Genomic DNA, 24,965 nt, shown 5'->3' on the forward strand with positions numbered 1-24,965 from the left:
TACACCCACTTTAATCATTTCGAATAGGTGCAGGGTATTAAAACAGTTAAAAAGGCGACAAGAGTTGGCGACACTTAACAGCTGTAAACCGCTTTAACTTTGGCCATAATCAAGCGGAAAACTCAGCAACAAATATAAAATTATTGTTTGGCGGAGTACATAAAAACATATATTTGATAGCCCGTGCACAATGCGTATGTTAAAACGGTGAAAACGTTTAAGGTCAAGACAAAGAAGTTAACTACAAGAAAAGCGTTTTAAGAGTTAAGGCCAGCTGAGGCTGTGGCTAACTGTACTTGGCCATTCTTTGAGAGAGTTGGGACCTGGAAGCTGGAAGCTGGGAGCTGGGGCCAACTAATCTGATTTGTTGCATGAAATTAGAATCTAAATTGGCTCTGGCCAAGCAAATGCAATTCCAGCTGCCATGGTCCAGGCCAAGCCGAATGCATCATTAGGCGCATTGCCGCAACTCCCACAACTCCCCGTAAAAGTAACATGACGACAACCACGACAACATCCACGACAAGCAGAAGAAGCAGAAGACGAACAAGAAGAAGAACAGCAACAACTGCATTTCTAGACATGCTTCCTGGTGCCCAGACTTGGTCTTCAGTCTCTTAGCTGCAGTTGCAGTTGCAGCCCCTTTATTTGGCTTTTTACTTAGCGTTAAATGCGAAACGCCTCTGTGACCACAAGAAGGAGGAAGAAGAAGAAGAAGACGACGACGACGACGCACTGCATCAGAATTTTTTCAAATAATATTTCAGGCATGTCCATGCCTGGCACAAGTGCAGCGCAACTTTGCCAGCTTTTAGTTTTATTTATTTGTTTTTTTTTTTCTTTTTCTTTCTTTCAGTTCTTTTTTTCTATTTTGTTTTACAACAGTCAAGAGTTATTACAGCACTCAGGCGGAGTGGCAGAGTAAAATTGTACAAAGGCGACTTGCAAATACTCTACTTTTCTCAAACCACATATTGTTTGTGGAGCCTCTAGGTAATACAATTTAGTTCCTTTTGTATCTATTATCAACTCTTTCCCTGAATACAAAATAAATATAATAATAATATTTGTAATTTTTTAATAATATTTTAATTTCATAGCATAGCAAACGACTATCACAAAGTATCTAAGATATCATTTATACCCCTGCTCTAAGGATTTCGAGTAGGGTGCTCAAGATATCTATAAGAATTTCAAATACACTTTTTTTCTATCTTTGTTTCAGTAATTCACATATGACATTTGTTAGGGCTTATGAGACCGGTTATACCCCTTGCTACCCTTACTATTTGAGTGCGAAGAGAAATATCTGTGCTTGTTTTTAATACATTTCATTTTCTTTCGTTCATTTTACTTTCAGTTAAATATATCCGTATATATTCGTATTTGTAGAGGTCAACGGACTCTATATTTTATATAGAAACTTCTATACCCTTTGCTACCCTAAGTTTTTTAGAGTTAAGAAAAGATGTGAAGATGTGAAATTAATTCTAAATTAACTATATGAAATGCACACAAAAGTAACTGTTTCAGTTGAACCAGCCACCTTACGCTTGTTGGTTCAACTTTAGGCGCAACTCCAACTCTTTTGTTATAGCTGTAGGACTCTTTAATAGCCTAACTTGTGCAGTTTAAAGAAAATCGCCAGTCACGGCCCTGACTTACCTCATAGAGTCAGTTCTAATTTGGCCGCAAATTTGTCTTGCTTGCAGATTATTCAATAATAAAATCGCACAAGCGAGATTTTCCAGTGGAAAAGCTGGCGAAAAGTGAAATGAAAATTGCTGCGCAAGTGTCAGAAGACGATATCAACTGCCGCAAGCTGCAAGGCACATGAGAACGAGGAGCTGAAGGTGCAGGAGGAGCTGTAGCTGATTATATGCCAAGGAAGTGGGCATCATTGGCCCAAAATGGGTTCAGTGGCCGCTTGGCGTACGTCTCTCGACCATTTTCCATATACAACACACAACATATACAACATGCCACATACAACATAATCGTAATCGGGCGATAAGCGATCTCTTCTCGCCAAGGGCCTGCCAATGCGTTGCGCCCTACTAATGCGGCTCTCGAGAGCTCGAGAGCTGTTGTTGTGAGGCTGGTGTAAAGCATGATTAATGCCCCCAAACTTGTTTAAACAACAGGGCCGTGTCGAGAGAGCCTGGGCCGAAAATCCGATTAGTGGCCAAACGTGAGCACTGCAGAAGCGGCACAGACCTTAAAGCTCTCCGTCTAGAGATGGGCGCGTGTTCACATTTTATCACGCGATACGCACACGAGCTATTAATATACAATATATAATATATAACAATTAATTAAATCCAACATTAAATATACAATATATATTTATATTCTACATATAGCATATATATGTGTATAGCGCATGTTGCAGTTGGCTTTGAGCCAGCAAGCTCTCGCTTCTTAGTTCGACGCTCAGGCAGAATTTGCAGCTCTTCAAACAAAAATTTAGCAGCTTTTTTCCCCACATTAAGTTCCAATTTTCCAAAATTACATCTTAGATTTTACATTCGAGTCAGAAGCTTTCTTTGTATGTCGTGCTACCTCGTGCTAGTTCATGTCACGTGTCACGCGGCCAGCTCTAGTCGTAGAGTGAGGCTGAAATGCAAGCGGCTCGATTCACGATTTCCATTTTTCTATAGAAACTGCTAACAAAAGCGCAACGAAAACGAATGCACACACAAATTTTCATCAAATTAACATATTTTCGGCTGCTTATTTAACGTGTCTATGTGTGTGTGTGTGTGTGTGTGTGTGTGTGTGTGTGAAGTGCGTTGATAGATTGTTATCAAAAAATCGCGTGAAAATATTTGGTAACAATAACTACAAATGAATGCATGGAAAGCCCTTTAGAGCAAGTGTTGCTCCACTAACAAAGACGCGTCCACGCCCAACCGCCCCGCCTACCCGTCCATACGTGCCTGGCGGCTGGCGCCACTCTCTGCCAGTGTTGACAACTGCCAATTGCTTCAAATAAAAGCAGCTGAAGCCAATGTTGCAAAGGGCTTTAAGTATCTAACTTAAAAATAGTCGCAAATCAGCTAGTAAACAGCTGAATGGGCAACTGATTTACAGAACTTGTCATCAACGTATCAGCTTCTTAGCTGTTCGTGGCTAGAAACTTCTGAAAAATCAAAATATAGCTGAAAAATAGCTAAATAGAGAACACAGGCTGCTATTAAATATTTTTGTGTTGCCAAAAGAAGGCAAACCAGCTAAAAACTTCGACTGTTTTCAGCTGACAGCTGCTAAAAATAGTCCAACTTTAATTGTAAACTGAAAAAAAAAACTAAACTAAAAAAAAAGGGCCAAATATAGCCAGAAAGTAGTAGATGATAAAATTGCCATAAAAAAGGAGCTACATCGGCTTCTAAATCCTCGGGTTCGGGTTCACACTGCTAAAAATAGCCAAATTTAGGCAAGAATTAGCGGAATGGACTCGTCACTAACATATCAAAAAATAGTTTAACACCTCTGCAACTAGCCGAGTTTCGCTAGAATTTGTCTAAGTTCACAGACTGACTGCAGCCAGTTGTCAGCTAAATCAAATTACAACTAGTCTGTTTCTAGCTGACAACAGCTGGAATTTAGCCGGCAAATAGTCTACTTCAGCTAGAAACTAGCCAAACTGGCTGCACTGCTCGCCATAGCCCACTTGAATGTAATCCAGTCGTCATCTCGTGGTATCCAATTGCAAAATAATTAAGTAAACCAAATGGCGTGTCTCTCGTGCAGCCTTATATATATATATGAGTATATACACATATCTGTGCTGTGGCTTATCTGTGCAGCATGTTGCATGGAATTTTGTGCGTCATGTTGCACGACGCCTTTTGGGTGGCGCCTGTCTGTGTGTGCGTGCGTGCGTGTGTGTGAGTGTGTGGCTCAGGCGCAGGCGCACAGTTTTGTTGTCTTTTGTTGTGCCTCGTCTGGCAAATACCCGCAAGACAAAAGTCGCACACACACACACACGCTCCCCTCTGCCCCCTCCTCTAGCAACTGGTTTTTCGCATGTAATATTGTCCGGCTGTCCCGGCTGTCGCCTGGGCCTGCCAGGCATTGCATTAACCCAATTTTCAACTTGAGATGCGAAGCTGCGTGATTTGCAAATTATTTTGGAACAAACCGAAAGACAGTGTGTCATGTGCCGTCCGTCTATCTGTCTGTCCGGCTGTCCGGCTGTCCGTCTATCTGTCTGTCCGGCCGTATTGTGTGTGACTTACTCAATTCTAGCCACACTAATTGCATTCAGCTTTGTCCAACAACGAGTGTAAATACTAAACATGATATCGTATATTTATTCAATCAATAAAGCTTTTCATTTCTGTGTGTTTCTCTCTATTTTGTTGTTGTTGTTAATTTTGTGTGCATTTTAATTACGAAACTTTTAATGAAAATAAATCCGAAATTAGAAAATGAGCCACAGCTTAATAGTTAGCTTTGAGTTGGCCGAATATGCAATACTCCACAACTGTGCATATTAATCCCTTTTTAATACCCTTCTAGAGGGTATACAAATATTGTTATGCATATTAAAAGACACTCTCCATTCTGTCTGTATATTAGTCGAATCGAAATACTTTAAAATATATATGTGCCATATGAATAATTATTCGAATATTGATTTCTTGTAAGACGAAATAATTTGTTGTTCAAGATATTCTAATCAAACTTTCAATTTATAACTCTGTGGGAGCTTTGTTTAAATATAAAGTATATATATATTATATAAATATAAGCAATATCTGAACAACATTAAACTATTATTGGATATAGCTCTATAAAAAATCGAATTCTTTTATGAACAACTCTTTTTGTTTTTCAGAATATCTTGATTAAACTCGGCTTTAATAACTCTGTGAGAACTTTTCATAAATGTATATAAATATATCAGCAATAAATCGAATATATATAATATTGTATGCTATTAAGATATATCCCCAGGATAAACTCTTGTCAAAGCGAAAGTAAAAGTAAAATGAGTAGCTTTTGTATCTGCCGAACTACACAAAATAAATAATATTAAATCAATATTTCAAACCATTTTGAACATTATTCATTTGAACCGTGCAAGGCCGGTTAATTTCCTCTACTGTTCGCACTTTGTTTTACTTTGTATTTCTCTGCGAAAAACAATTAGTCATGTTAATATGGCTCTGCCTATACGATTGCCAAGCTTCAATCATTATCGCCCTTTGGTTACTTTCTATATATGAAGATATATGTATGTCATTTCGGGTCGTGCCTTGGTCGTGTGGTCTCTGGGTGCTGTTTTTTCTCAAAAAACTCATTAAAGTGCGCCTCTTTGCCTGGGCCAAGGTTTTACCTTTGCCCGCCAGTTGATGGCATGACTTGGCTACACAGATAAGAGCCCAGACTCCCGCCTCCCGCCTCCTGTCTCATGGTCGGGTAGGCACACACTTGTGGGCGTGCCCATTGAGCATAATGCTTCACGGTGCAAAATGCCAACGAATTTTCACATGCAGCCGATTCTGAGTGGAGTTTTCCAAGCGCAGCATATCAAATCAGACGTCGTCAGTTCATAATTATGGCCCAGGCTTAGACTCGGGCTCGGGCTCAAGCTCAAGCTTGTTGCATGCCCCATGTTGCCGCCCTCGATCGTTGACAAGCAATTTGCAGGCGACCAACTGCAGCTCAGCTGTGCGTTCGGCTTGTGGCAGTGCTTAGGGTCACAAAGTTGCTTAAAGTGCACATAACTCTGCTTATTGTAATACCCTAGAGTCATTGAAAATCGCCAAACGGGGTATGCTGACTGTGTGCAAAAAGATGTAATAGCCAAGAGGAAGCCCCTTTAAAGCATGCAATGCTAATTATCACACGCAGCAACAGTTTATGATTTTTTATCGATATTTACTTCCATTTTTTAATAATCGATAAGTATCGAATGTGAGAATTGGGCATAGCTCGAAAATTATAAGAGTTAGATATCCGATACTTTATATATATCTTCTTCTATCGTATACAAAGATAAATAATATATCATTGTACAAATAACTTTCTACGTTTATCTCGGAAATTGTTTAATTAAAAATATCGATAAATATCAAAGTTGCTAACTGAGCATAACTCAAAAATTATAAGAGCTAGATATGACATATTTTATATATATCTTCATTTAGAGTCATATTTGAATATTTGTACAGCAGGCAGCTAGACTAAACAGGGTATCGCCTAGTCGGACAGTGCCATCTGTAGCTCAGGTACTTGTTATTTTTGCTGTTGTTGCGGCTAACTGCATTGTTGTTCCATTTGATTTAAGTATTTGTTGCCAATTGTTGCAGCTTTTATGTTGCTGTGGCAATTGCAAATGCCTGCCGCTTGTTGCTGCTATTGGAGTCAAGGCCCTGCTTTGTTTTCAATACTTTGGGGGCATTTTATGCGCAGATGGAGCCAAGCCGATTAACCAACCGCCTGGCTGCGGCAAGTGGCCTTTCCATTTGTGGCATACACGTGCAAGCAAACACCTTGTTGCAGCGACCACGCGGAATACATGCATAATTAATAGTCGTGCCGCCAAAATCCAAGCCAAATACAAATCGTAAACGAAATCAAACTCTGCCATCAAAGTGTGCGCCCGAAAAAAAAAAAGAAAAATTAAAAGAAAACACAGACATCCATCAATTGTCAGCTGCGACAGCGGCAACAACAACAAATCGCGAGCAACATGTACAAAACAGGACAGGCATAAATTGAAATCTTCAACAGCAGAGGCGGCGGTCTATACCCTGTAAGCTGTGCTGTAAAGTGGGCATGCTTGGAACATAAACATAAGTCTGCTCCTTATTAACAGTAGCAGCCGACTAGACACAGCCCTGATATCTGATCCGATCTGGAAGATTATATGGAGAAAAAAAATAAAAAGACATAAAGAAGATTTTTAAAACCAGAGACATCTAGTTTGGCAAACCAATTCACATGCAGTGTCAACATATCGATAATTAGCGGCATCGATAGTTATCGATTTTCGGTCTATGTTCTCTGATAAAAGATTCTTGAAGCAAGAGGGGACTAATTCAACATGGAGTCTCATGTTTGTACGGCTAATACGAATCAAGAAATTGATTTTCAGTTTTCTGAGCATATATCGATATATTCATTATTCACGGATGAGGAACCTATATGCTTTCTAATCCCCCAAAGACTCTAGAACTCTGGCATATAAACTTATTTGAATGTCATCTCTTAGCCCTGGAAAATGTCACAGCAATCGGCTGTGATTTTGAGGCATCAAATAGCTGGGTAGTAGGGTATCTGTTAGTCGAGCACTTGCGATTAGAGCACGCTTGTATCGTTTCATATCTGCAAATCGGCGCATATATGACGCTGATTAACACCGCATTACAGGCCTCCGGCGGCAACTGCAATTGAAACGTTGCACTGTCCATTAGAGCCTCGCGCAGGCGACGGCAGCGTGTGAATAGTCCAAGCGTCAACTGGCTGAGCCGTCATTTCCATAAACGCTGTGGCAGCAACTAGTTGCAGTTGCAACTGAATGTTGCTGCACGTGCAGCGCTTGAATAAATAGAAATAGAGGCAAGCCAGCATCAAATTTGTTATCGTTGTTGTTGCTGCTGCTGCATTCGCCTACGTAAAAATGAGCCCAGCACAGTGGTTCGCATATTAGGTTTAAATGTTTGAAAAATCTCGAAATCTCAAACTCAACAACTAACTATCTTATATATTCTAGCTAAGCTATATTCTAGCTAAGTAAGCATAGAGCTCCCAACTAGCTACTCATACAATATATTATATTTTAAATCTTTAAATTCTTCTTCGCTCTCGTCCAAAATTGAGGAATTACACTTATCTTAAGAGACAGCATCTTGCGCTAAGGTATGCAAATACTTTAATATGTCATATTTAAGCACTGAAAATTTCATTAAGATCGGACAACAGGCACCGAAGCTAACATTGAATGACTTTCTTCATAGATGGGCTGGGGCCAAGGGAAGAAGCTGCAGAGCTGCTGCTGAATGCTTGTAAAGGTAGCTGCTATTCCAGGTATTCAAGCAAAGACTTATATTCAGCTTAATGATATTCTGAGAAGAGCGAAGGATGTTCACACGGTAGTCGCAGCTGCTTGAACCACGGTGCAGCGCCCGCAATTTATGACTGATGATGCGAGTGGTTTTTGCGGTTTGCCAGTTTGCCTGCGGGCGCTTTTTGGCAGTTGCTGCTGTTGTTGTTGTTGTAGCTCGCACATACATCAAAATATGTCATAACTGGCAACAAAATAGCAGCGACAACAACAACAGCAACAGCAAGCAGAGCAACACCTTCCTTCAATCGCAGAGGCGTTGCACATACGCAACGTTGCCAATTGCCATTTGCCATTTGGCATTTGGCATTTGCAGCTGCAACACGCTGCGATTGCAACTGTGGCATGCCACGGCCCTTAAGTAGACGCACATTAATTCCAATTAGAAAACCATCAACACTGGCAATTGAAAACTCGTTAAAGTTCATTACCTTAAAATGATCAGGCAGACGGCCAGAACAAGCAAAAGCTATCTTAGGCTGCAGTATACGACAGGGAGATGCCCTTACTACCTCTACAAAGAGAGAGAATCTCCGAGCTATATTCAAGATATATGCCTATATAAATCTTTAATGATACGTAGACGTCTTCATGTGCCTGTTGCAAACACTTGCACATCATGCATATACCCTACAAAATGCCCTAACAGCACTTAAGCTCGGTCGCGTTCAATGCCAGTCGCAATCTTGGCCAGTTCGTGTGGCTTTTGCTGCATTGTCGTTTGTTACATTTAAGGAGCTGCAACTTGAAGAAGTGCGCATTTTGATTTGTTGCAATTGACATAACAATTGAAAACGGGCAAAACAAGTCGACGATTGGCCACTTGGCCTTGAGGCTAATAAGTTGTCCCGTCCGCAGCTGACATTTGAAGCGATCTTAGAGGGCAGCAGCCGCTGCTGCTGCCTCTTCGCGCTGCGTCTTGTGACATTGAAACAATTCACATTTCAATAATTTATGAGCTCTCAGATAAGCTCTGCTTAGGGGCAGCACAGCACAGGTAAAGGTAGAGGTGAAAATTTATCGCTGGCACAGCCTTGAACATTGCTTGGGCCGGTCCCGCGGCCGTTAACTAAATGCAATTGCACACGCCCAGCTAAAAAATACGGCTCCAAACTGCACGACTGGCAGATACCCTACAGACCCTGTTATTGTCTTCACATGCTTACATTTAAATTTAAGTCTGTTAACTATTTCAAACGCTATCAGCTAACAGAATCAATAAGATTCTCTTAAGTTACATTAGATATGATAACAGTGTTGCTGTGCTGCAGGCGTAGAAGTAGCAAAGAAAAATGCCAATACATTTATTTTTAGAAGTAGAAACAATAACATTATGTTAAGTGAAATCGTTACAGACGATATTAACAGTGTTGCCGTGCAGCAAGCCTAAAAATGTCAAGGCAAGATTTTTATTCCTATTTTTACGTTCTGTTATATGTCAACAATAAAGCATAAACAAACAGTGTTGCTGTGCAACAAACGTAAAAATAGTTAAGCTATAGTTTCTGTAAGACAATCTATTAAGTAAAAACGATGGAGCAGTGTTGCTGTGCAGTAAGCGTAAAAGTAGTTAAGCCTAAATAATTATGCATTTATTTTCAAAAATAAAGACGTATTATTTCAAAAATCAACCTTTTGTTTTTTTCTTTATCGAACGGTCAACTTTTTGTCTTGACCTTACTTTTTCGAAAAAAATTAGTTCTCGAGAGAGCCCGACTAGGAGATACCCTGTTGATAGCTGCGGCTTGCCATGCCACACATTCGTGCCAATCTCTGAGATACCCTATTTCACACTTCTTCAATGCTGTACAGGGTATCATGAAAAATCACTTGGTATAAATTAGAATCTCTGAGATCGACAAAGAGATGTAGCTGATTAAAACTAATCAAACGTAATACACCCCATTTTCACTTATTCAATGCTGTACAGGGTATAATAACAAATCACGGAGTATATAAATTATCAACCGCTGCACTGGTTGCTTAACTTACCGCTCCATCTCCTTGGCATCTGTGGGATAATTGCGACTGATTGTGTTTGTCTCGTAGGGCTCCTCGGTGGTGCTGCTGATGCTGCTGGTGGTGCTGCTAGTGGTGCTGCTAGTGGTGGTGCTCGGCGCCGTTGTCGTGTAGCTGTAGCCACGCCGGGCTGGCACTAGCGGCGGCACGGTGCCCATGCTGAGGCCGGGCGTGATGGCACGACGGTTGAGATTCGGCGGCGGCGCCGCGGTTGTGATGGGCGGCACGTACTCGTAGCCACGTCCGCGACCGCTGACGCCGATAAACTCCACATCGCCCGTGTTGTCCTCACCCTTGCCGGCATACGGCGAGACTGGCGGCAGCGGCGGCGGTGGCGGTCCAAAGGTGTTCGTATAGATGTTATAGGTATTGTAATCCCATTCGGTGGGTCGGGCGCCCGAATGCTGCTGATGCTGATGCAGGCGACGCGTTAAGACCTTGTTGTACGGCTGTTGGACATGATGGGGCAGGCGTCGCAGCCGCGTGCTGTCCGTGCCACGCACCGGACGCATTGTCACGCCCGGCAGCAGCTCCACCTCCGACTTGACACTGTGCGAATGACGCTGTCGATGCAGCCGATGGCTGTGCGAGCGGGTGTTGTTGTGGTTGTTGTTGTTGTGGCTACCTGTTGCCGCCGCAGCCAGCAGCAGCAGCAAAACTGTGCAACACAACTGCGTCATCTTGAACTGCAAGGAGACCGAAAGACAGAGGAACATATCTTTATTGAGTGCTCAAAAAATAAAACAGGGCATTGTTCGGGCATTCACTTTCGCGATTCCTAGTTACTTTGCACGCCTCGCTTAATATAAGCAACAAGACGGATCTGTCTTGGCTTCTGTCTCTGTAACGTGTATCCTCATGCTCATTAACAATTCCACAATTCCTTTGTCTGCCAGCCGTGCCGACCTGTCCATCATAAGCTCAGCCCGCGCCGCGCTCAGCTTGTAAGCCCTAAAGGAGCCAGGCTAAACTTTAACGTGGAAACTATTGCAAAACGGCTGGCAAACTGTGATACCGAGTGTCGCTTCAAAAAAAGTAGCAGCAACCCAGGTCACAATAAGCCAAAAATAGCTGAGCACAAATAAGCAATAAACTGCTTTGTTAGTATTTAAAATGCCAAATATATCTGTTATTATAAAATCTCAATTGTTGCCGGCTGATGAGCTCAACAATTAGCCAAATTTAGCTAGAAAATAGCTAAAATTGGCTATTGCTTGTCTGTGTTAGCCTTTACAGCATCAACAACATGCTGTTAAGGTCGATACATATGTACAAACAGTGTTGCCGTGCGGCAAGCGCAAATGTAGTAAACCAAAAAGGATTCTGTCTTCCCTAAAGCTAAAATGTATGACTTTAAAGGCAGGAAAATAATTTTTTTAAAATGTCTATTTTACACTATTTATAGTCATAATAACTAAAAAATATGGAAAATAATCACCTTATTTATTTCATAGGAAATAAATAAATCGCTCAATCGCTTTTTTACAGACCAAAATCTTGCAATGAGTACAAAAACTTGAACTTTATTGCTGATCGTATCAGCTGTAATTTACTCAAACTCTATACTCTATAGGCACAAAACAAAGGGCATTCAAGAGTTCGTAGCTGTCGTCGACGCGAGTGTGTACGCTTTTTTTCATGGTCGAGTGGAAACACTTGAATCAGCCGGACAAAGGCAATTTGTACGACATGACGTTGCCTGGGCTTTCGATTAATATTATTATTATTATTAATATTATATTATTATCATTGTTGTTGTTGTTGTTGTTGTTGTTGTCATTTGTTGTTGTAGAGCGCGTTAACAGTTAAGTGAACCGGCAGCTGGCATAAACAAAAAGCTGACCTGAAATTAATTGAAGTGACGCGACGTGAACCGAAGCCGGAAGTTTGCGATCCTCGATTTTTGGCAGCGCTTTGTTCTCCCCCTGACATTTCATCGGTTTAAGGTATTTATCAAAATTTCACGCAGTTGCCACATCATTTGTCAACACGCTGTAGCCCCCCTCTACCCGCCCCCTACCAGCTTGGCCCTGGACAATTACAATTTTAATTCCAATTCCAATTGCAATTGCTCAGTGAGCTTATTAATATTCATTGCTTCGGGCAGACACATCAAATTGAATTTATGACGCAGCTCATTAAACTTCAAGTTGGCCTAACACATGTCTTACACTTGTCTCTATCTCTATGTTGTCCCAATTACAAACCAATTGAAGTGCTCTAGGCGAGCGTGCCTCACGCGCAGATACCCTGTTACCCAGTTACGCAACTGTGCCCTAAGCTGCAGCTTATGTAAAATATATTCTTAAATAATTTTTGTATTTACTGTGCGATTGTTTCGTCATTTTCAGGGCTTTAAAATGATATTCAAATGTGTGAATATACAAAAAAAGAATCGATATGTCTGTGACATTTTTACAGTTTTAAGAGGATGGGGATCGGCTGGGGTTTTTGTGCTGAAATATTGGCAGTTGCTTAAGCTGGATATTGGACCTCTTTACAAGAAACTTCATACGAACTTGGATGACTCGAGCTTGAATATGTATCTGACATACGCTCAGAAACGATCGATATTTATCGATTTAAAAGAAATGGGAGAGTGTACCATTGTAAATGCTGATAAAGTATATTTATGTATTAAAGTATTTTGTATATTGAAATATATAGATTTTCTTGAAACGGGTAGAGTTCTCCATGTTATATATAAGATAAATATATGCCGAAAATCGATATTTGTTGCTCACTTTAATCTAGCCAGGTTCGATCGATGAAGAATATATGTATATACTTATTAAGGAATCAGAGTTTTCTCCTGCTGCCCGTCACACACATTTGCAGTTAGGCAATATGCCCCTTTGTAAGCCCTCTCTATAGGGTATTTCATAAAAAAAAACGAACTAAAATTGAAAATGCTCAATGACAGCAGCCACAACACGATTACCAATTGCTGTGGCTAATTAAAAATGGAAAGAAAAGAAATAAAAATTAAACAGAAAATAATCTTGACTTGCCACAGCAAATTGGGAAAAAGAGAGCGGCAAATGGTTGCCAGTGTGGCCAGTGTGGCCAATGTGGACGTGGAGTTGGCAATTGGAACTGGACTCCTTCGGCTCATCAGGTGCGGCCTTAAGCCGCTTAGTAAGTGAAACCCAGCACAAAGGTCTGACTGGCCTGTCGCTCCGACTGTCAGTCAGCGGCTGCCCAAAAACCAAAAACCAAAACCCAAACACTTCGCTGACCCAGCCCAGAGCCAGACCCTGGCAGAGTTGTCATAGTTCCGCGAAATGCAAAAAGGTTTTTTATTTTTTTTTTTTGGGGCGCCTCTCTTAATCAAAACTGCAGACAAGAAAAAAAACTAAATGCTTTTGATACGATTTCCATTGAAATCTAAGTTCAAAGCTGCGTTGACAACTCGCCTTGACCTTGCCCCGCCCCGCGCCTCTTGCCCCTTGCCGCTTGCCAAAATCGTTCAGGGCACAGATAAATCAATTCGCGGGCAGGCCCACGGTGCACAGTGGAAACGGAGGTCGCGGCCTGAACCAAAAAAAAAAACCGAAAAAGAAGGCAAAATATTTTGATATATTTCTAATTAATAGCCCGGCATTGGGCATAAGGAACACGCCGGATAAATCAAGTTTACCTGCCCGGCGAACTGCTGCTTAGCTGGAATTTGTCCATAAATATTTCAAGATCTGTGTGTGTGTGTGTGCGAGTGTGCGAGTGTGTGTGTGTGGGTTGAGTAAATTAGTGTGCGTATTAAATGTTATTGATTTGTTTTCCCAGCACATAAATCAAATGTTAAATGCTGTGTTTCAAGGCGTGGACAGCCCCTCGTTCCCCCCTCCTGAAAAACAGCAGCAAATCCAGCGACATTCTCAGCATGAAAATGTCAACTTATTTTTGTCAAACTGAGACACACACCACACACACACACACACAAAGCTGTGGGTGTCCATGGCGTGTGCGTGTGTTGGCTGACCCAGACATGAGCTATGGCCAATGAATCACAAGAGATGCGAGAAGCAGACGAGATAATATATATATACATATACATATATATATATGACAAGAGCATGAGTAGTATGCTCGAGGACGATGAAAATTGTTCTTTTCAAAAAGTGGAAGTCATAGAGAACAGACGTGCTCGCTCCTAAAAATATAATTATTTTGTGACTATAACGACACTCGGGACTTGCTGTGCTGCCAGTATGCCTAATTGCAAAGAAAGTGATTTCTCTGTTCCGACATCAGAAGTGGGATTAGGCGATGCCCCTCCACGAGGCAATTCTGACGATTCGTGGCGTCAGCTTTTGGAATCTCAAAATCGAAATATTCTTGAGATTATTAAAGCAATGCAGATGTCAAATTCAGCATCCTCAACAAAGAAGAGCATCTCGTTGCCAAAGTTCAACCCGGACATTGCAGGTGCAGATGCAAATGCCTGGTGCAAAACTGTGGACATAATACTTGACGATAATCCTATTGAGGGCAGTACACTGGTGATGACCCTCAGCGGCTCCCTAGAAGGAAGCGCCTCGCCCTGGCTTTCTCAAATATGCTATACTGGAATGAACTGGCAAAATTTTAAGGAATTGTTTTTGCAACGTTTCGTGGGAATGGAAACATCGGCGGCAACTTTAATGAACATTTTTAATGGCCGACCGAATGATGGCGAATGCCTCTCCGTATATGCGAGCCGTCTTGTGACGTCACTTTTATCCAAATGGAAGACAGCGAACATGGAGGAAATTGCAGTCTCAGTTGTTTTGGCACATACATCGAAAATCGACAAAAGTCTGCAACGTATGTTATATACGACTAATATTAAAAGTCAAGACGAGATGCAACAGCATCTGAAGGCCTATGCTTATGGAAGGTCAAATGGAGGTCTACAGCCAAATATCCCAATGGAACCAGATCGCAAGAGATCGAAAACATATGGCATTAAATGTCATCATTGTGGAAACCTCGGACACAAAATGGTCGAATGTCGCAAGAGGAAGTATGAAGAAGGCAACGTGTCAAAAAACTCAGCATTACCTAAAGTTCGATCTGCCGTTACCTGCTTCAAATGTGGCGATGCTGGCCACATTGCGTCTTCATGTACGAAAGGAGTTTCTACGAGCGGTGTTGGATCACATGACAAGCGTATAAACATCTGTTGTGTGTCCGAGCCAAAAGGAATCCTGCGTCAATCTGGTGAGCTCGTTCCATTTTGTTTTGACTCTGGAGCGGAATGTACGCTCATCAGAGAGAGTTGTGCCGAGAAATTTTCCGGAAAAAGAATTAATAATTTGATAGTTTTGAGGGGTATTGGAGAAAATCCTGTGTATAGCACTATGCAAATCTTGGCTACTGTTAAAATTGATCAGTACTCCTTAGAAATATTATTTCATGTAATAATGGATAAGTTTTTGAAATACGATGTATTGATAGGCCGTGATATACTCGGATTAGGCTTTGGAGTCTCCATCGAGGCCGACAAATTTGAAATGTACAAAACCAAAACTGTTGATGTACTAATAAAAGTGCCAGATATAAGTTACGTAGAGCATCTGAATAACGATAGAGCATTAAGCAACACTGATAAGAATCGTCTGCTAGAATTATTGCAAAACTATGCTGATAAATTTATTGAGGGTATTCCTCAAACGCGAGTGACTACGGGTGAACTTGAAATCCGCCTGCTTGACCCAAATAAAACTGTACAAAGGCGTCCGTATAGGTTAAGCATAGAAGAAAAAGAAGTCGTGCGAAATAAAGTAAAAGAATTGTTAGACGCAAACGTTATACGTCCTAGTTGCTCTCCATTTGCAAGCCCAATGCTGATGGTAAGAAAGAAAAATGGAACCGATCGACTATGTGTCGATTATCGGGAACTGAATGCTAATACGGTCGCTGACAAATATCCGCTGCCTTTGATTTCTGATCAAATTAATAGACTGAGTGAAGGCAAATATTTCTCCAGTTTAGACATGGCAAGTGGTTTTTACCAAGTTCCAATACACCCAGACTCTATCGAGCGCACTGCTTTTGTCACGCCAGAAGGACAGTATGAATTTTTGGCCATGCCTTTTGGATTAAAAAATGCTTCCTCGATTTTCCAGCGCGCAATCGTGAGAGCATTGGGTGATTTGGCTCAAACGTATGCCATCGTCTATATAGATGACGTGTTAATTCTAGCGAAGACAAAGGAAGAGGCACTTGAAAGGCTACAAACGGTCTTGGAAAACTTGTCTAGAGCTGGATTCTCATTTAACATTACAAAATGCTCGTTCTTGAAAACAAGCATAGAATATTTAGGATACTTGGTTGAAGCGGGTCAAATTCGACCAAATCCACGCAAGATACAAGCGTTGGCCGAATTGCCGTCACCGCAGTCAGTAACGCAGGTGCGACAATTCATAGGCCTAGCCTCGTATTTTAGGCAATTCATACCAAAATTTTCTGAGCAGATGAAAGCTTTATATAATCTCACCTCCAAGAATAATAAATTTGTCTGGAAGCCGGAATATGAGGAAATTCGTCAAAAAATCGTATCAATTTTGACTAATGACTCCATTTTGACAATTTTCGATCCACTAAAGCCAATTGAATTACATACAGACGCAAGTTCTATTGGATATGGTGCTATTTTAATGCACAAGATAGAAAATAGACCCAGAGTCATTGAATATTACAGCAAATGTACGACAATGGCTGAAGCAAAATATCATTCATACGAGCTTGAGACCCTCGCAGTTTACAACGCAGTAAGACACTTCCGCCATTATTTACATGGTCAAAAATTTATTGTGCATACAGATTGCAACTCCCTGAAAGCAAGTATCAAAAAAATTAACCTTACCCCAAGGGTACATAGATGGTGGGCATATCTGCAATCATTTGATTTCAGCATTGAATACAGGAAGGGAGAACGCATGTTACATGCTGATTTTTTCTCGCGCAATCCGTTGCCTACTGATTATAAATCCTCAGCGAAAACGGTTGAAATGCACATAAACCTAGCTGAGATAACCGACGATTGGCTTCTAGCCGAACAGCAACGAGATTCTGACATTGCTTCCATAACCTTAAAATTGCGAAACCATAAGATGGGAGAAGCTATCTCAGCGTCGTACGAATTGAGAGCAGGAGTATTATATCGAAGGATTCAAAGAAATGGCAGCACAAAATGTTTGCCTGTAATACCTAGAGCCTTTAGATGGTCAGTCATTAACAATGTTCACGAAGCCATAATGCATTTAGGGTGGAAGAAAACTCTAGACAAAATGTATGCCAACTACTGGTTCGAGAAGATGTCTAAGTATGTGAAAAAGTTTGTAGAAAATTGCATTACCTGTAGAGTGTCAAAACCACCATCTGGTAAGCCACAAATAGAAATGCACCCGATTCCTAAAGATGACATACCCTGGCACACTGTGCATATTGATATAACCGGAAAATTAAGTGGCAAAAACGACTTAAAAGAGTACATCATAGTTCAAGTTGATGCATTCACAAAATTTGTTCACCTTCAACATACGCTGAACCTTAATACGGAAAACTGCATTAAGGCAGTCAAAGAAACTGTTGCACTATTCGGAGTGCCGGCACGCATCATAGCTGATCAGGGTAGATGTTTTGCTAGCACAAGGTTTAGGGAATTTTGTTCTTCGCAGAAGATAGGTTTACACCTGATTGCGACGGGCGCCAGTCGAGCAAACGGCCAAGTAGAGCGTGTCATGAGCACCTTGAAGAGCATGCTCACAGCGGTTGAGAGTAGTCAGCGATCCTGGCAAGACGCTTTAAAAGACATACAGCTGGCAATAAATTGCACGACAAATCGTGTAACGAAATATAGTCCGTTAGAATTGCTAATCGGTAAAGAGGCAAGGCCGTTAGGAATGATAACAATATCAGATGAAAAAACAATTGATAAAGATTTAATAAGAGCACAAGCGAAAGATAACATGGTGAATAACGCTAAATATGATAAGGCTAGGTTTGATAAAAATAAAGCAAAAATTGTAAAATATAAGCTTGGTGATCATGTCCTACTCAAGAGGGAAGAACGAAATCAAACGAAGTTAGATCCCAAGTTTAAGGGACCTTTTGAGATAATCGAAATACTTGATGGAGACAGATATTTATTAAAGTCATTGACGAGTAAGCGCACGTTTAAGTATGCACATGAGTATTTGCGAGCTTTTCCAAGCAACAATGTATCGGAGGAGTTGATAGATTTGAGAGATGATGAGTGTGACAATGTTGAGGACATTGCTCAAGACACTGTGGCACTAAGAGAGAGTGCGGTTGGGCTCATACACGATGGCTAAGACCGCACCATAATACTCACGCCGTGCACAAGTGCTCGATCATGGCGTGCTGAAGCGGGTGATATTATGGCGGGGGTCAGAGGTTGAAAGACCTGTATGGATCCGCTCCATGTTATCGTTGCTGGGCAGCAAGAGCCTATAGACGTGTGATGACAGAACAACAACAAAAAAAAAAAAAAAAAAAAAAAAAAAATAAAAAAATAAAACCTACAATGACCGATGATACTGCTGTTTGTAAAGCTATTCTTAAAGTAAAGTAATGACTAATAAATTTTACCCAACAATTTTGACTATGGCATGATCTAAGCGAAATGTACACACGAGGACGTGTGAAATGTCAGGAAGGCCGTGTCGTGTATCCAATAAATTATTGTGAGTATTATTTTGAATACTAACGATTAAGTGTTAGTAAGAATCAGAGAATTTGACAGAAGGTACTGCTATTTAACATAACTGTCCTACTTGTATTAGGGTTGCTACTGAAAGCATGGTGTGAGACAAAAAAGATAGTCTCTGCCGAGCATGGCCCGAGTGTGTTGTATAACGTCCAGTTTGCTATAGTGTTGAATGTTCACTAACAGTACTAAAAGTCAGAGAAGAATATAGAATGACAAGAGCATGAGTAGTATGCTCGAGGACGATGAAAATTGTTCTTTTCAAAAAGTGGAAGTCATAGAGAACAGACGTGCTCGCTCCTAAAAATATAATTATTTTGTGACTATAACGACACTCGGGACTTGCTGTGCTGCCAGTATGCCTAATTGCAAAGAAAGTGATTTCTCTGTTCCGACATATATATATAATATGAGCACATATATGAGCACATTAGGCAACAGTAAACACTTCCTGTAAATGTCTAATATTAAAAAATAGAAAGTAACAACTGTTATACAATTTTTCACGCTTCGCAGTGGAATCAGTTCCACCTTAGAGTTCATACTACTGCAAAGAATGCAACTAATTTTCTATTATTCTCTGGTTTGGGCTGTGGATTGATCAATCAGCTAGTCAGTCAGTCAATCAATCAATCAATTATAAATAAAAATGTATTTTAAGAAACTGTACGAAACTAGAAATAGAAACTGCTACCGCAAAGTTATTAATTTTGGAGCGAACCGTTTAATAATTCGGCGCATGTTCAATAATTCGAATGCGCACTGTACAAATATATGCATATATATATATATATATATATATATATATATATATATATATATATATATATATATAGTTATGTATAAATATATTTCTATGACCGTCTACCAGTTGGTATGCTTCGAGTCTTATGTGTTTGTGCTGTCTCAAGAATTGTTCCGGGAACGTGGCCACAGTCGGTTTTATTAATAAAAACTTTTGCATTTCTCCATTAATCATTTAGATGCCGACCAGACGGGGGCAAGACATGGGGGCGGGACAATGACTAAAACGGCGGCTCTCAACTTATTGCAATTGCTTAATTATCGTGGGCATTAATTTTGACTCTCTTCGCGAGATTATTTTTTTTCTGTGCGCAGAGTTTAACCTGTTCACACACACACACACACGAGACAACCACGCAAATGTCTTGGTTGTTGCCTAAAATATGTTCACTCGCTAAAAAAAAAGTGAAGAGAGTATATTAGTCTTGTGTCTATTAGCCTGATGGAATTTTATCTCGAAGCTGTTCGAGCTACAGACTTGAAGCTGACTAAAAGCTAGAGTCCAGAACTCTTACAGGTAAGCCTCCTCTACAGATCGCGCAGAATGGTCTAAATTAGTATAAAAAACCAGTTAAAGCACAGTCGAAAATGCACGACTGGTAGATACCCTAGACTAAGCGTCGCGCTGCAACAGGTGCGGAATTTCTGGCTACGTCTATGACTTTTTATGGGCAATGCGGAACTTAAATCGTATTTTATCTATTGGAAATGCGGAAATGCCCTAGGCTTGCCCATAAAAAGTCTCTAGAAAATGCCCTAGGCTTACTTTACCTATAGAAAATGTGTTCTTGATTAGCTTCGGCTTTTATAGTCCGATCTTGCCTAAATAATGGGTTCTTAAATATGACACATAAGTAAGTGTATATACCTAAGCCCGAAGTTGTATCTCCGAGATGACTTTGTTTTTAATTCAAGTAGAAAATATACATATATATATATATACATTTAATACATCTAACAGTGTGTGCCTATGTGTCCATTCATTTAAACTGAACTCCTCGCAAATTTTGCCTTATAGGCACACTCAAAACTGTTATAAGACTTTTACAGGGTATTTGGCGATCGTTAACAGCCGCCTGCAATATTTTTACCACTTTAGTTGCTGCGTTTGTATTTGCATCATTCGGTTGCCGTAATTTAAAGTAACAGCTCCTCAGCGCTGGCCATTTAAATGTTAATTAAATGCTTGGCTGCCTTTCCCTCGCCCAGACTGGGGGCATGGTCTTTATGTGTATATACTTATATATATGTATATATATATATATTTTTGTGCAATGCAAACAGCTGCGTTTTTATTTATGTTTTGTGTAATCGCAGCAACAGCAGCAGCAACAACTCTTTAACATGTTCCAAACACGGCGCGCCTTCAAGTTCTTATAAAGAGATAAACTAAGAGCTTAACGCCGGCTGCCAGCAACAACCAGCTACAACATTAAAAGCAACCAACAGCAACAACAACAACAATTTTGTTTGGCAACTTACGCATTTAATGGCAACTTTGTAATTAATTTCTGTATTTCTCGTTTCGGAAATTTAAATATTCCAACAGACAGAGATGAGCTGTTAAATGTTTCAGATCTTTCCGCGCAAATTGGGCTCATCAAATTTGTTCAACGCATTTTCATAGCCAACACCCAATTGGGAGGCAGACACCATCCCCACCCATCCCCTCCCCTTGTACTTTCCCCCTTCTCCACCCATTTCCACACAGCTTTTCTCTCAGCTCTTGGGTTCAATAACCGCCGCAAAATCTTGCGGAATTTCGATGGATCGCTGTCGTGCTATATCTTATCTGACAGATCATCAAATATGTGCCAACTGTAGTTACATATTACTCACATTTGCTGTTGCTTCTCTTGTTGTTGTTGTTGTTGCTGTTGTTGTTGCTGGCACTTTTGTCAGGTTTCTCACGTTCGCGCTCAGGGCAAGGGGTCAAATGCTGAGTAACAGCATAAATGGACTACAGTAAATACCCCAATAAAGAACAGCTGATTTTGGGCAAATCATAAAAGAACTAAAGTAAATGCTGCAATAACGAACAGCTGCTTTTGGGCAAAATTTGCACCCCATCCTTAACCCTAATCCTTGAAACAAAGTGTTCTCCACCGGGCCAACCTTTTTAATGTACATCAACCAAATTTGAAGCGTGCCAATGTTAATTTTTTTTAGCCAATTAAAATTTTAATTAATAATAAAATTTCCACACAAATCGACAATTAAAGCCGATAAGCAGAATATCAAAGATTTTGGGCATTAAGTTTTGTTTATCATAAACATATTTGGGAATGTGTTTTTTTTCTAAACAAACTATAATAAGAATGTGGATATGAGAAAAGTGCTTTAAATATTTGTTAACAGCGCATTTCTTTTGTATTTCTCTAGCCTTGCAGAGGATATTATGATTTTGTCGAAAAATGTGTAACGCATAGAAGGAAACATCTCCGACCCTTTAAACTATACCTTGTATTCTAGATCAGCTGAGTCGACAGACTTAGATGCCAAGTCATGAATATAGACGCAAACCTTAACAAAATCGGATGAGATTTGACCACGATATGGGGTTGGCAAATATTGACCTACGTCTATATAGCATACTAGCGGGTATACCCCGGCCTTGCCCGTGGCATGTTTGTAAAAAATTCATGCACATGCATGCATGTACGCATGCACATATACATTCATGTACGCATGCACATATGCATGCACGCACACATGCATACATACATAAATACATACATACATACATACATATATACATACATACATACATGCATACATACATGCATACATACATACATACATACATGCATGCATGCATACACACACACATACATACCTACATATCTACATACATACACCAATTTACCTGCCCCTCCTCCTCCTGCTCCACCGACGCAAGTTGCTCCTCCAAAGCCAACGTTCCCTGCCTTGTTGAATTTCAGCAGGGCCTACTTGAATTCTTGAGAATCGAGGAGGAGAGCGCTTGGTAAAAATTCGTTTTATTTAAATTTGCAGCACAGGAAAACAAACATGCATACACACATGCATTCATAAATGCATACATACATGCATGCATACACTAACACACACACGCCCACAAACACACACATACATAAATACACACAAACACACACACATGCTTACTTATATGCCAAAATACGTGTATATTATATTTTATTTAATGCTGGTTTTGGCGAACTTGTCATTTTTTAATGGAAAATAATTATTTATTAGCTAACAAAATATTTGTTTTATTTTTTAATTATATTGTAATAATATACATTATTTTATTGTATAAATTATATTATAGAAAAAACGAAAAGTTTGCCAAAATCAATAAGTTTATGTTTTCTGAATATTATTATAATTTGCTTTATTTTTATTTATCTTCATTTCATTCAATTTTATTTTATTGTGCTTCATTGACAATGCGTCGCGTTGTGTCTCGTTTACTTCTGACATTTGTATTTTATTTTATTTTGTTATTTATTATTTTTTTGTTTTTAGCAAGATCAACAAACTGGCTGCCTCTTCTTGGGAGAGGGGAGGGGGGACATAGGGCGGTAGGTGTGTGGTGATTGAAGTAGGGAGGTGGGGGGCGCGGTTGAAACTGCGTACGATCGATGGCAGGCTTTTTGTTTACACTTTACACTCGGTCCAATTAATGGAATGTGTTTCAAGTCTTGCGCCTTGTGTTTTCTCAAAGTCAAAAGAAAACTATGCGCAACATGTTCCATTGCGGACAGTTTGACATTTTGGCACCCAGCTACAACAACAACAACAACAAAAACCTTTAACAAATAACAAACATAACATAACGACTCGGCTTCAACTCAACAAGTTCAACTTCAAATGCAAAACTTCGATTTGAATAACAATTGCAAAAAGCCAACACGAATAAAAAAAGTGAGAGTGCTCCAGTCGGGCATGCCCGACTAGCAGTTAGCCTGTAAACTGTGGCGAGCCGACGTTGACAACACTTAAAGCAGCAGCAGCTGTGCCTCATGTAAGCGTTGCCCAACACTGTGCATGGGAAATGTATTCTCGATTAACTTCGGTGTTTAAAGTCCGATCTTTGTGAAATTTTCAGAGCTAAGCCATGACATTTAAAAGTGTATACATCGGAAAGCTTCAGGCAAAATCTTTAAAAATTAATTTTTTCCAATTTCGGGGGGGAGTTGGAACTTTTAAACTATTAAAAAGATTTTGTTCTTAATCTGTGTCGACAATACGTTGTATTAAGAAAACTATTAACCAAAATCGTTATTTCTCGATATAATGAAAATGGCAGAAGATATAGAAAATTTTTAAAGTATCTAGCTTACACAAATTCCGGAATCGAAGATTTAATATCTTTAAAACGGCTGACGAACAGGGCTAGATCGGCTCAGAGCTACGAAGAAGATATGTTAACACTTGAAGAATCTGGTAATCTGATATATATATATAAGTTATTCGCCTTGTTAAACCATTTCTCCTTAATACATGAGCACAATTTTAATCTAGCCTTTCCTTAGCGAGTACAGGGTATTGAAAAAAAAAACACAACTCGAGTTGTAACAAGTATTTTGTAGACGCTGCTGTCCGATGTCTTTTGCTAATTGCTTGCCAGTTGTAAAAGGGGCGTTGGTCACGCCCACGCACAAAAGCCCATACATGGCCAGCCGGAGCAGCAGCAGCTCCTACCTCAGTTTCAGTCGCAGTTCGAGTCCCCGTTCCCGTTTGAGTCCCCGTCGCAGTCGCAGTCCCAGTTCGAGTCGTGTGCCTTTGTTGTCTGACCCAGAGAGTCGGAGTCTGTTGCAGACAAAAGACATAAAACCCCATATACCGTTAGCTGCGTTATTCATGCAAATGACTTTGGCTAATTAGAAAACAACAAGAAAAATCCCAGAACGGAAAATTATGGCCACAGTGCCGCGAATTTAACATGCCCCTTACACAAAAATGATTTAGACTAGACATTTAGTGGAATATATGCGCATAGATATGCATACATATATATGCATACATATATCTATATATATATACATACATATGCACAATTGTGACGCCAGTTGCGCAAATCATGCAACAACATTTTTTTTATTTAATTTCCATTTGCAGCACGATCAAATTTGTGCCGATCGTGACAATGTCACAATTGTTTTATCTCAATGCCAAACGGAAATTCTAGGATACGTATTTGTACAAACGGAAGATGACAACAATTTGTATTTGTCTACTTATTTCCTCACACGTTTTAATTAAGTGCAACTAAAATGCAATTTTCGCACCTGGAAAAGGTTTGTTAAAATTCCCAACTTGTCTAAAAATGTTAGCAGGAAACATTTACTAACTCAAACAAGTCAAACT

At 40.1% G+C, this 24,965-nt stretch overlaps 1 protein-coding gene across 3 annotated transcripts in view; it reads right to left on the minus strand.

The window, feature by feature from the left end:
* slow (slowdown) overlaps positions 1 to 24,965 on the minus strand; it is a 65,306-nt gene that overhangs the window by 6,167 nt on the left and 34,174 nt on the right. For all 3 annotated transcript variants that reach the window (XM_070208236.1, XM_015175548.3, XM_002046056.4), the window contains one exon: positions 10,070 to 10,782. In XM_070208236.1, coding sequence (XP_070064337.1) covers positions 10,070 to 10,776 — 707 coding nt within the window. In that variant the 5' untranslated portion in view covers positions 10,777 to 10,782. The remainder of the gene's footprint in view (positions 1 to 10,069; positions 10,783 to 24,965) is intronic.

This window comes from Drosophila virilis, chromosome 3 (assembly GCF_030788295.1).
Source record: "Drosophila virilis strain 15010-1051.87 chromosome 3, Dvir_AGI_RSII-ME, whole genome shotgun sequence".
NCBI lineage: Eukaryota > Metazoa > Arthropoda > Insecta > Diptera > Drosophilidae > Drosophila > Drosophila virilis.